The 15,538-nt window shown below is 43.2% G+C and overlaps 1 protein-coding gene across 2 annotated transcripts in view; it reads right to left on the bottom strand.

The window, feature by feature from the left end:
* Positions 1 to 535: 535 nt before the first annotated feature.
* Positions 536 to 15,538, bottom strand: part of abcc3 (ATP-binding cassette, sub-family C (CFTR/MRP), member 3) — a 67,039-nt gene continuing 52,036 nt past the window's right edge. For both annotated transcript variants that reach the window (XM_041858730.2, XM_041858729.2), the window contains exons 25-31: positions 13,785 to 13,911; positions 13,255 to 13,356; positions 12,505 to 12,651; positions 1,931 to 2,089; positions 1,672 to 1,838; positions 1,210 to 1,404; positions 536 to 1,042 (exon numbers count right to left, since the gene is read on the bottom strand). In XM_041858730.2, the coding sequence (XP_041714664.1) occupies positions 931 to 1,042; positions 1,210 to 1,404; positions 1,672 to 1,838; positions 1,931 to 2,089; positions 12,505 to 12,651; positions 13,255 to 13,356; positions 13,785 to 13,911 (1,009 nt within the window). In that variant the 3' untranslated portion in view covers positions 536 to 930. The remainder of the gene's footprint in view (positions 1,043 to 1,209; positions 1,405 to 1,671; positions 1,839 to 1,930; positions 2,090 to 12,504; positions 12,652 to 13,254; positions 13,357 to 13,784; positions 13,912 to 15,538) is intronic.

The following is a 15,538-nucleotide window of genomic DNA, read 5'->3' as shown; positions in this document are numbered from 1 at the left end:
CAACAGTGTGTGAAAACCTTGTGAAGACTTACAGAAAACGTTTGACCTGTGTCATTGCCAACAAAGGGTATATAACAAAGTATTGAGAAACTTTTGTTATTGACCAAATACTTATTTTCCACCATAATTTGCAAATAAATTCATTAAAAATCCTATAATGTGATTTTCTGGATTTTTTTTCCTCATTTTGTCTGTCATAGTTGACGTGTACCTATGATGAAAATTACAGGCCTCTCTCATCTTTTTAAGTGGGAGAACTTGCACAATTGGTGGCTGACTAAAAACTTTTTTTCCCCCACTGTATGCTCTGTGTTGTGTTGACAGGCCATATGTATCAAACCTTAATCCACACCACATGAGTCCTGTTAATTCCTATATTTCAGCTAAACGTTCTACATACTTAATATTGGTTGCCTCCTACATTGTTAACAATGTTGAGGTTGTAGCGTAGGCTATACCAGAGTAGTTAACATGTATTATGATCATAAATGTATATAAAAATGAAATGCTTCACAAAAACATCTACAAGGCAGTCTTAATGTTTTTCTTTTTTTAATAAAGGCATTACCATCTCTCATATTTTGGTAGTACAGAATTCAAGTTTTTACAGATTTGGTTCACAAAGGAATCACACATTGAACGGAGCAAACTTCCCAATCAGACAACTTTTAATAATAAAAAGTATAGCTTAAATAATAAAAACGATACAGTACAAAAAATAGCTGGATTCATCCTGAAACTCACTCGTGGAAATTACAGTGACACAGTTTTTCTGTCTTTTATTTTTTAGAAAAAGTAACATTAAAAAAATCTAACGTTTTTTATCCTGGTTTTGCAGCAGACTGCAGAGTATAAAATGAGACATTCACTGGCACTCTGTGTTCTGACACAAGGCACTATAGGTTTTATGTAGGTAGAGGAGAGGCAGTGCTATTGTGCCAGTCCTGCATCTTTAGCCATACCATAGAAGATTCCTCTCTGGAATAAGAGGTTTGTAGGAGTGTCAAATTCAGCTATCTGTCCCTTGTCCAAGACCAGCACTCTGCAAAGAGGTGAAGAGGGATTAGTAGAATATTTCATAACTGTTTTAGGTTTCTGGAGAGAATATGACCTAACACAATAACATGTAATCTTAGATCAAAATAAGTATTTGTGTGTGTATGTCTGTCTGTTTATGCGTGTGCGCATGTGTAATGTATTGCACATTACCTAGTATAGTCCATGACGGTGTTGAGTCTGTGAGCAATGGTGAAGACGGTGCAGTCCTCAAACTGTGTCCTGATGGTTGACTGGATGAGGTCGTCGGTCTCTAGGTCGATGGCGGCTGTAGCTTCATCCAGGATCAGGATCCTCGTCTTCCTCAGTAGAGCCCTGGCTAAACACACCAGCTGCCTCTGGCCCACACTGAACACACACAAAGGCATTACATTATTTTTGAGAAGAGTAAAATATGAAAGGTATAAAAAGCTAAAAGAAAGATTCAGAGAAGGAATACGTTCTTAAGAGAAAATCCTAATAAAGACATGTTTGTATTCCACATGTTCTTAGTTTTGTTTTCGGTGTTTAATTCCCACCTGAATATACAGGTAAAGGCCTTGTACAGGTGCAAACATGTGTGAATGCAAATGGGTATCAAAGCATGCAGTTGTTAAGTGGTTAGGATTAAGTTACCTGAGGTTCTCTCCTCCCTCTGAACACTCCAGCTGCAGTTTATTCGGCTGGTTGCTGACAAACTTGTTGAGGTGGGATAGTTCCAGAGCCTTCCATACCTCACCGTCACTGTACTTTTCAAAGGGGTCCAAGTTCATCCTAAGACTGCCAGAGAACAACACTGGCTCCTGGGGAGGGAGAGAGGGTAGTGAAGGTGGAGGTGAGGACAGGGTAGGGTGTGTGTGTGTGTGTGTGTGTGTGTGTGTGTGTGTGTATGTACCTGTGGTATAATGGTGAGTTTAGATCTCAGGTCATGCAGTCCTATCTCTGATATCTTGACCCCGTCGATGGTGATCTCTCCCCCAGCCGCCTCCAGAAGCCGAAACAGGCACAGTGTCATAGAGGACTTACCAGCCCCAGTACGACCCACGATACCTATCTGGAACACATACACAAGCCAACTGTTAAATGGCTAATAACTACTGCTCCCACTCACACCTATGCTGCTGCTATAATGACTATTGATTAGATGTATTACTACCACTACGCTGCTGTTCATTGATTATTGATTGCCATTACCATTAGTATCTATCTACAGTGGCTTGCGAAAGTTTTCAACCCCCCTTGGCATTTTTCCTATTTTGTTGCCTAACAACCTGGAATTAAAATGGATTTTTGGGTGGGTTTGTATCATTTGATTTACACAACATGCCTACCACTTTGAAGATGCAAAATATATTTTATTGTGAAACAAACAAGAAATAAGACAAAAAATCAGAAAACTTGATGGTGCTGCTTGCTTGATGGTTCCCCTTGCGTAGTGGTGTTGCAGACTCTGGGGCCTTTCAGAACAGGTGTATATACAGTCGTGGTCAAAAGTATTGAGAATGACAAGTATTGGTCTTCACAAAGTTCGCTGCTTCAGTGTTTTTTGTCAGATGTTACTATGGTATACTGAAATATAATTACAAGCATTCCATAAGTGTCAAATGCTTTTATTGACAATTACATTAAGTTTATGCAAAGAGTCAATATTTGCAGTGTTGACCCTTCTTTTTCAAGACCTCTGCAAGCCACCCTGGCATGTTGTCAATTAACTTCTGGGCCACATCCTGACTGATGGCAGGCCATTCTTGCATAATCAATGCTTGGAGTTTGTGGGTTTTTGTTTGTCCACCCGCCTCTTGAGGATTGACCACAAGTTCTCAATGGGATTAAGTTCTGGGGAGTTTCCTGGCCATGGACCCCAAATGTTGATGTTTTGTTCCCCGTGCCACTTAGTTATCACTTTTGCCTTATGGCAAGGTGCTCCATCATGCTGAAAAAGGCATTGTTCGTCACCAAACTGTTTTTGGATGGTTGGGAGAAGTTGCTCTCGGAGGATGTGTTGTAACCATTCTTTATTCATGTTTGTGTTCTTAGGCAAAATTGTGAGTGAGCCCACTCCCTTGGCTGAGAAGCAACCCCACACATGAATGGTCTCAGGATGCTTTACTGTTGGCATGACACAGGACTGATGGTAGCGCTCACCTTGTCTTCTCCGGACAAGGAGTTTTCCGGATGCCCCAAACAATCGGAAAGGAGATTCATCAGAGAAAATGACTTTACCCTAGTCATTTACATTTTAGTCATTTAGCAGACGCTCTTATCCAGAGCGACTTACAGGAGCAATTAGGGTTAAGTGCCTTGCTCAAGGGCACATCGGCAGATTTTTCACCTAGTCGGCTCGGGGATTAGAACCAGCGACCTTTCGGTTACGCTCTTAACCACCAAGCTACCTGCCGCCCTCCTGATTTCAAGCACCACCCTCCTTTTAAAGCTTCCAGTCTGTTATTCTAACTCAATCAGCATGACAGAGTGATCTCCAGCCTTGTCCTCGTCAACACTCTCACCTGTGTTAATGAGAGAATCACTGACATGATGTCAGCTGGTCCTTTTGTGGCAGGGCTGAAATGCAGTGGAAATGTTGTTTGGGGATTAAGTTCATTTTCATGGCAAAGAGGGACTTTGCAATTAATTGCAATTGATCTGATCACTCTTCATAACATTCTGGAGTATATGCAAATTGCCATCATAAAAACTGAGGCAGCAGACTTCGTGAAAATTAATATTTGTGTCATTCTCAAAACGTTTGACCATGACTGTATACTCAGATCATGTGACACTTAGATTGCACACAAGTGGATTTATTTAACTAATTATGTGACTTCTGAAGGTAATTGGTTGCAAAGGGGCTGAATACATATGCACGCACCACTTTTCCGTTATTAATTTTTTTAGAATTTTTTGAAACAAGTTATTTTTTTTCATTTCACTTCACCAATTTGGACTATTTTGTGTATGTCCATTACATGAAATCCAAATAAAAATCTATTTAAATTACAGGTTGTAATGCAACAAAATAGGAAAAACGCCAAGGGGGATGAATACTTTAGCAAGGGACTGTATTTATCCTGCTACTGGTCAATGTTACTCCTGTTTAAATGTATACAGTGCTTTCGTAAAGTATTACATTTACATCATTTAGCAAACGCTCTTATCCAGAGCGACTTACAGTTAGTGAGTGCATACATTATTTTTTTCATACTGGCCCCCCGTGGGAATCGAACCCACAACCCTGGCGTTGCAAACGCCATGCTCTACCAACTGAGCTACATCCCTGCCGGCTATTCCCTCCCCTACCCTGGACGACGCTGGGCCAATTGTGCCAGCGTCATCCAGGGATGTAGCTCAGTTGGTAGAGCCATGGGTCTCCCGGTCGCGGCCTGCTACGACAGAGCCTGGATTCGAACCAGGATCTCTAGTGGCACAGCTAGCACTGCGATGCAGTGCCTTAGACCACTGCGCCACTCGGGAGGTATTGACCCATTTAATTTTTCCACAAATTCCATTACAGCCTTATTCTAAAATGGATTCTATTGTTTTTTTCCCTTATCAATCTACACAAAATACCCTATAATGACAAAGCAAAAACAGGGTTTTATAAATTTTTGCAAATTTATTAAAAATAAAAAAAATGGAAATATCACATTTATATAAGTATTCAGCCCTTTTACTCAGTACTTTTTCCTTTGGGGTAGATCAGCTTTAATATTGCAGATAGATTGTAACTTCCATCAATGTAATTGTCTGCATCACTTCCAATCCCCCATATGTTGTTTTTTCACGCAATAAATAAATAAATAAAATATATATCTATATATAAATAAATAATATATATATACACACACACACACACACACACACACACACACACACACATATATAAATACATATACAGTTGAAGTCGGAAGTTTACATACACTTAGGTTGGAGTCATTAAAACTTGTATTTCAACCACTCTACAAATGTCTTGTTAACAAGCTATGGTTTTGGCAAGTCGGTTAGGACTTTACTTTGTGCATGACACAAGTAATTTTTCCAACAATTGTTTACAGACAGATTATTTCACTTATAATTTACTGTATCACAATTCCAGAAGTTTACATACACTAAGTTGACTGTGCCTTTAAACAATACGTTGGGTCAATTTTGGCCCATTCTTCCTGACAGAGCTGGTGTAACTGAGTCAGGTCTGTAGGCCTCCTTGCTTGCACACGCTTTTTCAGTTCTGCCCACACATTTTCTATAGGATTTGAGGTCAGGGCTTTGTGATGGCCACTCCAATACCTTTACTTTGTTGTCCTTAAGCCATTTTGCCACAACTTTGGAAGTATTCTTGGGGTCATTGTCCATTTGGAAGACCCATTTGCGACCAAGCTTTAACTTCCTGACTGATGTCTTGAGATGTTGCTTCAATATATCCACATAATTTTACTTCCTCATGATGCCATCTATTTTGTGCACCAGTCCCTCCTGCAGCAAAGCACCCCCACAGCATGATGCTGCCACCCCCGTGCTTCACGGTTGGGATGGTGTTCTTCGGCTTGCAAGCTTTCCCCTTTTTCCTCCAAAAATAACAATGGTCATTATGGCCAAACAGTTTTTCTGAGGTCTTGGCTGATTTCTTTTGACTTTCCCATGATGTCAAGCAAAGAGGCACTGAGTTTGAAGGTAGGCCTTGAAATACATCCACAGGTACACCTCCAATTGACTCAAATGATGTCAATTAGCCTAACAGAAGCTTCTAAAGCCATGACATCATTTTCTGGAATTCTCCAAACTGTTTAAAGGCACAGTCAACTTAGTGTATGTAAACTTCTGACCCTCTGGAATTGTGATACAGTGCATTATAAGTGAAATAATCTGTCTGTAAACAATTGTTGGAAAAATTACTTGTGTCATGCACAAAGTAGATGTCCTAACCGACTTGCCAAAATTATAGTTTGTTAACAAGAAATGTGTGGACTGGTTGAAAAACGAGTTTTAATGACTCCAACCTAAGTGTATGTAAACTTCCGACTTCAACTGTACATACATATACATATCCTTTAAGAAAATATATTTCCCTTTATTACTTTCCAACCCCACCACCCCTTCCCTAATTGGAGTAAACTAGTGAACAACATCGCTTAGGCCTCTACTTCCAGCTTATACAGTGAGGGAAAAAAGTATTTGATCCCCTGCTGATTTTGTACGTTTGCCCACTGACAAAGACATGATCAGTCTATAATTTTAATGGTAGGTTTATTTGAACAGTGAGAGACAGAATAACAACAAAAAATCCAGAAAAACGCATGTAAAAAATGTTATAAATTGATTTGCATTTTAAATGAGGGAAATAAGTATTTGACCCCTCTGCAAAACATGACTTAGTACTTGGTGGCAAAACCCTTGTTGGCAATCACAGAGGTCAGACGTTTCTTGTAGTTGGCCACCAGGTTTGCACACATCTCAGGAGGGATTTTGTCCCACTCCTCTTTGCAGATCTTCTCCAAATCATTAAGGTTTCGAGGCTGACGTTTGGCAACTCGAACCTTCAGCTCCCTCCAGAGATTTACTATGGGATTAAGGTCTGGAGACTGGCTAGGCCACTCCAGGACCTTAATGTGCTTCTTCTTGAGCCACTCCTTTGTTGCCTTGGCCGTGTGTTTTGGGTCATTGTCATGCTGGATATCCATCCACGACCCATTTTCAATGCCCTGGCTGAGGGAAGGAGGTTCTCACCCAAGATTTGACGGTACATGGCCCTGTCCATCGTCCCTTTGATGTGGTGAAGTTGTCCTGTCCCCTTAGCAGAAAAACACCCCAAAGCATAATGTTTCCAACTCCATGTTTGACGGTGGGGATGGTGTTCTTGGGGTCATAGGCAGCATTCCTCCTCCTCCAAACACGGCAAGTTGAGTTGATGCCAAAGAGCTCCATTTTGGTCTCATCTGACTACAACACTTTCACCCAGTTCTCCTCTGAATCATTCAGATGTTCATTGGCAAACTTCAGACGGGCGTGTATATGTGCTTTCTTGAGCAGGGGGATCTTGCGGGCGCTGCAGGATTTCAGTCCTTCACGGCGTTATGTGTTACCAATTGTTTTCTTGGTGACTATGGTCCCAGCTGCCTTGAGATCATTGACAAGATCCTCCCGTGTAGTTCTGGGCTGATTCCTCACCGTTCTCATGATCATTGCAACTCCACGAGGTGAGATTAAGAGTGTGCTCCTAATCTCAGCTCGTTACCTGTATAAAAGACACCTGGGAGCCACAAATCTTTCTGACTGAGAGGGGGTCGAATACTTATTTCCCTCATTAAAATGCAAATCAATTTATAACATTTTTGACATGTATTTTTCTGGATTTTTTTGTTGTTATTCTGTCTCTCACTGTTCAAATAAAACTACCATTAAAATTATAGACTGATCATTTCTTTGTCAGTGGGCAAACGTGCAAAATCAGCAGGGGATCAAATACTTTTTTCCCTCACTGTACATACTATATACATTTTATGGACACAGTTTTTGTTTGTTTTTACTCCTGAACTTCCTCTACCCTCAACCTCTCCGATCATTTTCATGATGTCCATCCGGTTTGCTTCTATATGCCATATCTTTCTAACTGTGCTCTTTCCCAAAAGCTCTCAACCTATTACCTCTATACTTATTATGGACACAGTATGCTTTACATGAGTTATCTTGTTGTTATTAGTTGTCGTTAGTTGTTATTAGTCCCATCCTTCAGCTCCATTCAACACCTCCCATCTATCGCTTAACACCATCCATATTGGATTTCTATTTGCCATATATTTTTCAACTGTACTGTGATGTTTCACAAAAGTTCTGAACCCTTCTAGTCTCATTGTTTCTACAGATTGTAAATTGAAAATAAACATTTTTGCTAAAATTATTATTATAATGTATTATTGATCGATTGACTATGACTTTTCAGATCACCCAGTAGTGCTATCTGCAGGGTTAGCTCCCGGTAAATATTGCAATCCTTCAGCCATTCCTGGACCTGTGACCAAAAGCTACAAATGGACAGTACCAAAACAAATGATCTAATGATTCTATCTCTTCGCAGCAAAATCTGCAGAGCTGGGAAGATGATATGGGGGATACAAATAACATTGTATTGGTAGCAAGAATTTTGTTTAATAATTTTTATTGAAAAATTCAAAGTTTTGAAACCGGCGTCGTTTTGTATATCAGTTCATAAACACTATGCCTTGGAATCGGTACGTCAAAAATCTCTTCAACTATTTTGCAATCTATATGGGATGTCTGTCAATCCTTTGGTCCTTAAATGAAACTGGTATACTTTTTTATTTGTCACAATTTTCTTTAACCGATTATGTTCTTTAATTCAGTACTTTGTTGAAGCACCTTTGGCGGTGATTACAGCATCGAATCTTCTTGGGTATGACGCTACAAGCTAGGCACACCTGTACTTGGGGGGTTTCTCCCATTTTTCTCTGCAGATCCTCTCAAGCTCTGTCAGATTGGATGGGGAGCGTTGCTGCACAGCTATTTTCAGGTCTCTCCAGAGATGTTCGATCTGGTTAAATTCCTGGCTCTTGCTGGGCCACTCATGGACATTCAGAGACTTGTCCCGAAGCCACTCCTGCGTTGTCTTGGCTGTGTGCTTAGGGTCGCTGTCCTGTTGGAAGGTGAACCTTTGAACCAGTCTGAGGTCCTGAGCGCTCTAGAGCAGGTTTTCATAAAGGACCTCTCTGTACTTTGCTCTGTTCATCTTTCCCTCAATCCTGACTAGTCTCCCAGTCCCTGCTGCTAAAAAACATCCCCACAGCATGATGCTGCCACCACCATGCTTCACCGTAGGTATGGTGCCAGGTTTCCTCCAGACGTGACGCTTGGCATTCAGGCCAAAGAGTTCAATCTTGGTTTCATCAGACCAGAGAATCTTGTTTCTCATGGTCTGAGAGTCCTTTAGGTGTCTTTTGGCGAACTCCAAGCTGGCTGTCATGTGCCTTTTACTGAGGAGTGGCTTCCATCTGGCCACTCTACCATAAAGGCCTGGAGTGCTGCAGAGATGGCTGTCCTTCTGGAAGGTTCTCCTATCGCCACAGAGGAACTCTGGAGCTCTGTCAGAGTGACCATCAGGTTCTTGGTCACCTCCCTGACCAAGGCCGTTCTCCCCCGATTGCTCAATTTGGCCAGGCGGCCAGCTCTAGGAAAAGTCTTGGTGGTTCCAAACTTCTTCCATTTAAGAATGATGGAGGCCACTGTGTTCTTGGGAACATTCAATGCTGCAGACATTTTTTGGTACCCTTCCCCAGATCTGTGCCTTGACACATTCCTGTCTCGGAGCTCTACGGACAATTCCTTCGACCTCATGGCTTGGTTTTTGCTCTGACATGCATTGTCAACTGTGGGACTTTATATAGACAGGTGTGTGCGCCTTTCCAAATCAGGTCCAATCAATTGAATTTACCACAAGTGGACTCCAATCAAGTTGTAGAAACATCAAGGATGATCAATGGAAACAGGATGCACCTGAGCTCAATTTCGAGTCTCATAGCAAAGGGTCTGAATACTTATGTCAATAAGGTATTTCTGTTTTGTATTTTCAATAAATTAGCAAACATTTCTAAAAACCTGTTTTCGCTTTGTCATTATGGGGTATTGTGTTTAGATTGATGAGGAAAAACATGTATTTAATTTTAGAATAAGGCTGTAACTTAATTTTTTTGGGAAAAAGTCAAGGGGTCTGAATACTTTCTGAATGCACTGTATATTACCACTAGTATACTACTACAAGTATTTCTATATTCCGCCTATCACGCCTACACTGACACTCTTGCACACACACTCACACTAACACCCACACACTCACACTAACACCCACACACTTACACTTGCACACCCACACTCAACACCACATACTCACCCACCCACCGCTTATGCTGCAGCCATACTGTTTACTATTATTATTTATCATAATACCATTCACTTTGTCCTAATCCCGCCTACATGTACAGTGGGGAGAACAAGTATTTGATACACTGCCGATTTTGCAGGTTTTCCTACTTACAAAGCATGTAGAGGTCTGTAATTTTTATCATAGGTACACTTCAACTGTGAGAGACGGAATCTAAAACAAAAATCCAGAAAATCACATTGTATGATTTTTAAGTAATTAATTTGCATTTTATTGCATGACATAAGTATTTGATACATCAGAAAAGCAGAACTTAATATTTGGTACAGAAACCTTTGTTTGCAATTACAGAGATCATATGTTTCCTGTAGGTCTTGACCAGGTTTGCACACACTGCAGCGGGGATTTTGGCCCACTCCTCCATACAGACCTTCTCCAGATCCTTCAGGTTTCGGGGCTGTCACTGGGCAATACGGACTTTCAGCTCCCTCCAAAGATTTTCTATTGGGTTCAGGTCTGGAGACTGGCTAGGCCACTCCAGGACCTTGAGATGCTTCTTACAGAGCCACTCCTTAGTTGCCCTGGCTGTGTGTTTTGGGTCGTTGTCATGCTGGAAGACCCAGCCACGACCCATCTTCAATGTTCTTACTGAGGGAAGGAGGTTGTTGGCCAAGATCTCGCGATACATGGCCCCATCCATCCTCCCCTCAATACGGTGCAGTCGTCCTGTCCCCTTTGCAGAAAAGCATCCCCAAAGAATGATGTTTCCACCTCCATGCTTCACAGTTGGGATGGTGTTCTTGGGGTTGTACTCATCCTTCTTCTTTCTCCAAACACGGCGAGTGGAGTTTAGACCAAAAAGCTCAATTTTTGTCTCATCAGACCACATGCCCTTCCCCCATTCCTCCTCTGGATCATCCAGATGGTCATTGGCAAACTTCAGACGGGCCTGGACATGCGCTTGCTTGAGCAGGAGGACCTTGCGTGCGCTGCAGGATTTTAATCCATTACGGCGTAGTGTGTTACTAATGCTTTTCTTTGAGACTGTGGTCCCAGCTCTCTTCAGGTCATTGACCAGGTCCTGCCGTGTAGTTCTGGGCTGATCCCTCACCTTCCTCATGATCATTGATGCCCCACGGGGTGAGATCTTGCATGGAGCCCCAGACCGAGGGTGATTGACCATCATCTTGAACTTCTTCCATTTTCTAATAATTGCGCCAACAGTTGTTGCCTTCTCATCAAGCTGCTTGCCTATTGTCCTGTAGCCCATCCCAGCCTTGTGCAGGTCTACAATTTGATCCCTGATGTCCTTACACAGCTCTCTGGTCTTGGCCATTGTGGAGAGGTTGGAGTCTGTTTGATTGAGTGTGTGGACAGGTGTCTTTTATACAGGTAACGAGTTCAAACAGGTGCAGTTAATACAGGTAATGAGTGGAGAACCAGAGGGCTTCTTAAAGAAAAACTAACAGGTCTGTGAGAGCCAGAATTCTTACTGGTTGGTAGGTGTTCAAATACTTATGTCATGCAATAAAATGCAAATTAATTACTTAAAAATCATACAATGTGATTTTCTGGATTTTTGTTTTAGATTCCGTCTCTCACAGTTGAAGTGTACCTATGATAAAAATTACAGACCTCTACATGCTTTGTAAGTAGGAAAACCTGCAAAATCGGCAGTGTATCAAATACTTGTTCTCCCCACTGTATGTACTGTATACCTCAAATACTCCAGTATCCCTGCACATTGTACATTTGGTACTGGCACTGACCCTCTATATAGCTTCCACTCTTATTTATTCTGTTTTCTTTATTATATGTATTTTGTATTTTTGAAATTATAATATTTTGATATTTATTACTGCACTGTTGGGTAGAGCTCACAAGATAAGCATTTCTCTGTACTTGTGCATGTGACAAAACTTCAGAGAAACTGCACGCTGGAGAAGCACACACTCAGTGTAGTTCATTGAAGTTCACCAGTCCCAATTCAAATACTTCTTCCAGATATCTGGATATCTGCATGCTCGATACACACATTAAGTTCTGTTCACTTTATCAGAGCTGGCACTAATCTGTGTATGAAATGGGATGGCAGGAGTACAGCATTCTTTCATGGGGGTACATTCTATAAAATAGTCTGTTAAACAAGCATTTAACTTGTTCTGATTGGCATATGAAGCAATGTTTTTCACCCCAAAATGAACCTTTGCCAGGTGTTTTCATGGTGTCAAGTTTCTCCATTTATTTGCAACTGAAATTAAGGCCTTATTGCAGCATCTATACGCAACATGTTTAATGTACATGTTTTCCTCATCAGTCTACAGAATCTACATTTACGTCATTTAGCTGACGCTCTTATCCAGAGCGACTTACAGTTAGTGCATACATTATTATTTTCATACTGGCCCCCCGTGGGAAACGAACCCACAACCCTGGCGTTGCAAACGCCATGCTCTATCAACTGAGCTACCTCCCTGCCTGCCATTCCCTCCCCTACCCTGGACGACGCTGGGCCAATTGTGTGCCGCCCCATTGGTCTCCCGGTTGCAGCCGGCTACAGCCTATATGTTTATTGTGCTCACCTTCTCTCCTCCTTTGACGCTGAGGGTGAGGTTCTTCAGGACCAGCTCCAGTCCTTCTCTGTACCTCACGCTGTAGTCACTGAACTCTACGTTCCCCTGGGACGGCCAATCAGACGAAGGCTTCTTGTCCTCCACCTCCCATGGAGCCTAGCAACATACACATACAAAATTATACACAATATGCTTTATACACATTTGCAATTCGGTCCACATTTGCAGAAGTTGAGGACAGCCATATTTCAGAAACAAACACGCATGCACACTATAAACTCAATCACATGATCAGTAAAGAGGGTGGCATACTTGTTGGGGGTAATAAACAAAGTGGTCTGAAATGTATAGCATACTAGTGCCCAGCCGCCCAACATCAAAGGTAGGCCCTACATGGCACATAGATCTAGTTATACTTTTATTAGTCTTTTATGGTTATGATTGTGAGTTTGACTTGGCAGCCAAACAGCCCAAAGAATGTGTGTAAATTCCAGATGATTTTTTATGGATTATTTTCCTGGCAAACAGCATGAACAATGTTTCTCTATTAAGAGCAAATAAAAACACACTTCGAATGCCAATTTATAAAAAAAACTAAAAACATTTACAGAACTCAGGTGGTCAGTAAGTAACAAACAGCGGGCAACAACAATATTTCCACTGTCGCTTTCTCTTGTACTTTTGAGCGATTAGACCTGGTTCATTTCCATATGTAATGTACTATCCTAGTAAGCATTGTGTGTATGTATTTCTTTGTACCTCAGTCTTGGTCTCAGAGTACTCCATGACTCTCTCCACGGCTACAATGTTGCTCTCCAGATCTGACGTCATCCTCACCATCCAGTTCAGAGACATGGTCACCTGTTACAAGGACAACACAGTAGCATGAGTGATGGTTATGGGAGAAAACACATGCATGTCATTAAGCTATCAGCCTGAAGTGTCCCCACTTGCACTGCCGAATAGCTTAACCTAGTGTAGCAGAAGGGGATCTTTGAAACTCACACCTCAGCCTGAAGTGTCCCCACTTGCGTTGCTGAATAGCTAACTTTTTGGTGGGGCGACTGGGTAAGACGTTTCAGGAAGGCGGTCACGTGTGTTTGCAAGGCAGAGGTCCTGGGTTCGAGCCTCGGTATGAGCTGAATCAGGAAGAAGCAGTACTCGCCAAGCAAGCAGTGTGACGTCCTTTACACTAGCACTACTGAATAACAGTGGCAGGCAATGAACAACATTTGCAACAGACAGTTAAACGGACAGTAGATGTTGATAGGGGACATGTTGTACTGTACCAGTAGAGCGTAGGACACAGAGAGTCCCACCAGTCCAGGGTTGAGCTTGTCCTTCCCGATCACAGCAAACAGAGCAGCAAACAGCACGATGCAGTTCCCAATGAACTCTATACGCACCCCTAACCACCTACACACACACAGACACAGACACACACATCGTGAACACAACACACAGTTTGAGCAGCGCTGACGCACAGTGTGTTTCTACACAGTAGTTACACTGAACCTGCCTATGTAACTACACTGAACAAAAATATAAAACGTAACATGTAAAGTGTTGGTCCCATGTTTTATGAGCTGAAATAAAAGATCCCCAAAATATTCCATAGGCACAAAATGTCACACCATGGCCTTAGTGATCTTTGTTTTCATTAATATTTTAGTTAGGTCAGGGTGTGACATGGTGAAGTATGTGTTTTGGTTTGTCTAGGGGTTTGTAGGTTTAATGGGGTAATGTCTTGTCTAGGTGTTTGTATGTTGATGGCTGCCTAGATTGGTTCTCAATTGGAGACAGCTGTGGTTTATTGTCTCTAATTGGGAGCCATATTTAAGGCAGCCATGGGCATCATGTGTTTGTGGGTAATTGTCTATGTTGAACGTTTGTTGCTTGTCTGTGCACTTACGTTATTTAGCTTCACGGTCGTTTGTTGTTTTGCAAGTTTTGGATAGTGTTCGGTTTCGTGTTTTCTCTCTTCCAAAATAAAGAGATGTATTTTGCACACGCTGCGCCTTGGTCCACATCTATGCTTGACGATCGTGACAGAATTACCCACCATCAAAGGACCAAGCGGCGTGTCCAGGAGCCAAGGGTCTGGACATGGGAGGAGATTTTGGAAGGTAAAGGGCCTTGGACTTGGGAGGAAATCCTGGATGGAATGGATCGACGGCCATGGTGTGAAACAGTGGAGAGGCGACTGAGAGAGGAGCAACGGCGTCAGCAGGGCCATCGTCGGAAGGACGAGAGGCAACCCCAAAAAGTTTTTTGGGGGGGGCACATGGCTTGGGCGGCTGGGCAGCAGGAGGCTGCCACAGGGAGACGTGGAGAGAAGGCTACCGGTTTACGGGAGCCATTGGCGAGTAGAGGGAGGGAAGCAGTTGAGGCACGGCGTAAGAGACTGAGGTGTGTTACCAGTCCGGTCCGGCCCGTTCCTGATCCCCGGTTAAGGCCAGTGGTGTGTGTTCCCAGTACGGACCGGCCTGTTCCTACTCCACGCATCAAGCCCACGGTGAACGTCGCCAGCCCAGCCCGGCCTGTTCCTGCTCAACGCACAAAGCCTACGGTGTGCGTCGCCAGCCCAGCCCGGCCTGTTCCTGCTCCACGTACGAAGCCTACGGTGTGCGTCGCCAGTCCAGCCCGGCCGGTTCCTGCTCCACGTACGAAGCCTACGGTGAACGTCGCCAGCCCAGCCCGGCCTGTTCCTGCTCAACGCACAAAGCCTACGGTGTGCGTCGCCAGCCCAGCCCGGCCTGTTCCTGCTCCACGTACGAAGCCTACGGTGTGCGTGGCCAGCCCAGCCCGACCTGTTCCTGCTCCACGTACCAGACCCACGGTGTACGTCGCCAGCCCGACCCGGCCTGTTCCTGCCACTCGCACCAAACCTACGGTGCGCGTCGCCAGCCCGGTCCGGCCTGTTCCTGCCACCCGCACCAAGTCTACGGTGCGCGTCGCCAGCCCGACCCGGCCTGTTCCTGCCACTCGCACCAAACCTACGGTGCGCGTCGCCAGCCCGGTCCGGCCTGTTCCTGCTCCCCGC

The sequence above is a fragment of the Coregonus clupeaformis genome, chromosome 31 (genome assembly GCF_020615455.1).
Source record: "Coregonus clupeaformis isolate EN_2021a chromosome 31, ASM2061545v1, whole genome shotgun sequence".
Lineage (NCBI taxonomy): Eukaryota > Metazoa > Chordata > Actinopteri > Salmoniformes > Salmonidae > Coregonus > Coregonus clupeaformis.
Note: the sequence above shows the minus strand (reverse complement) of the source record. Positions and strands in the feature narration are given on the sequence as shown.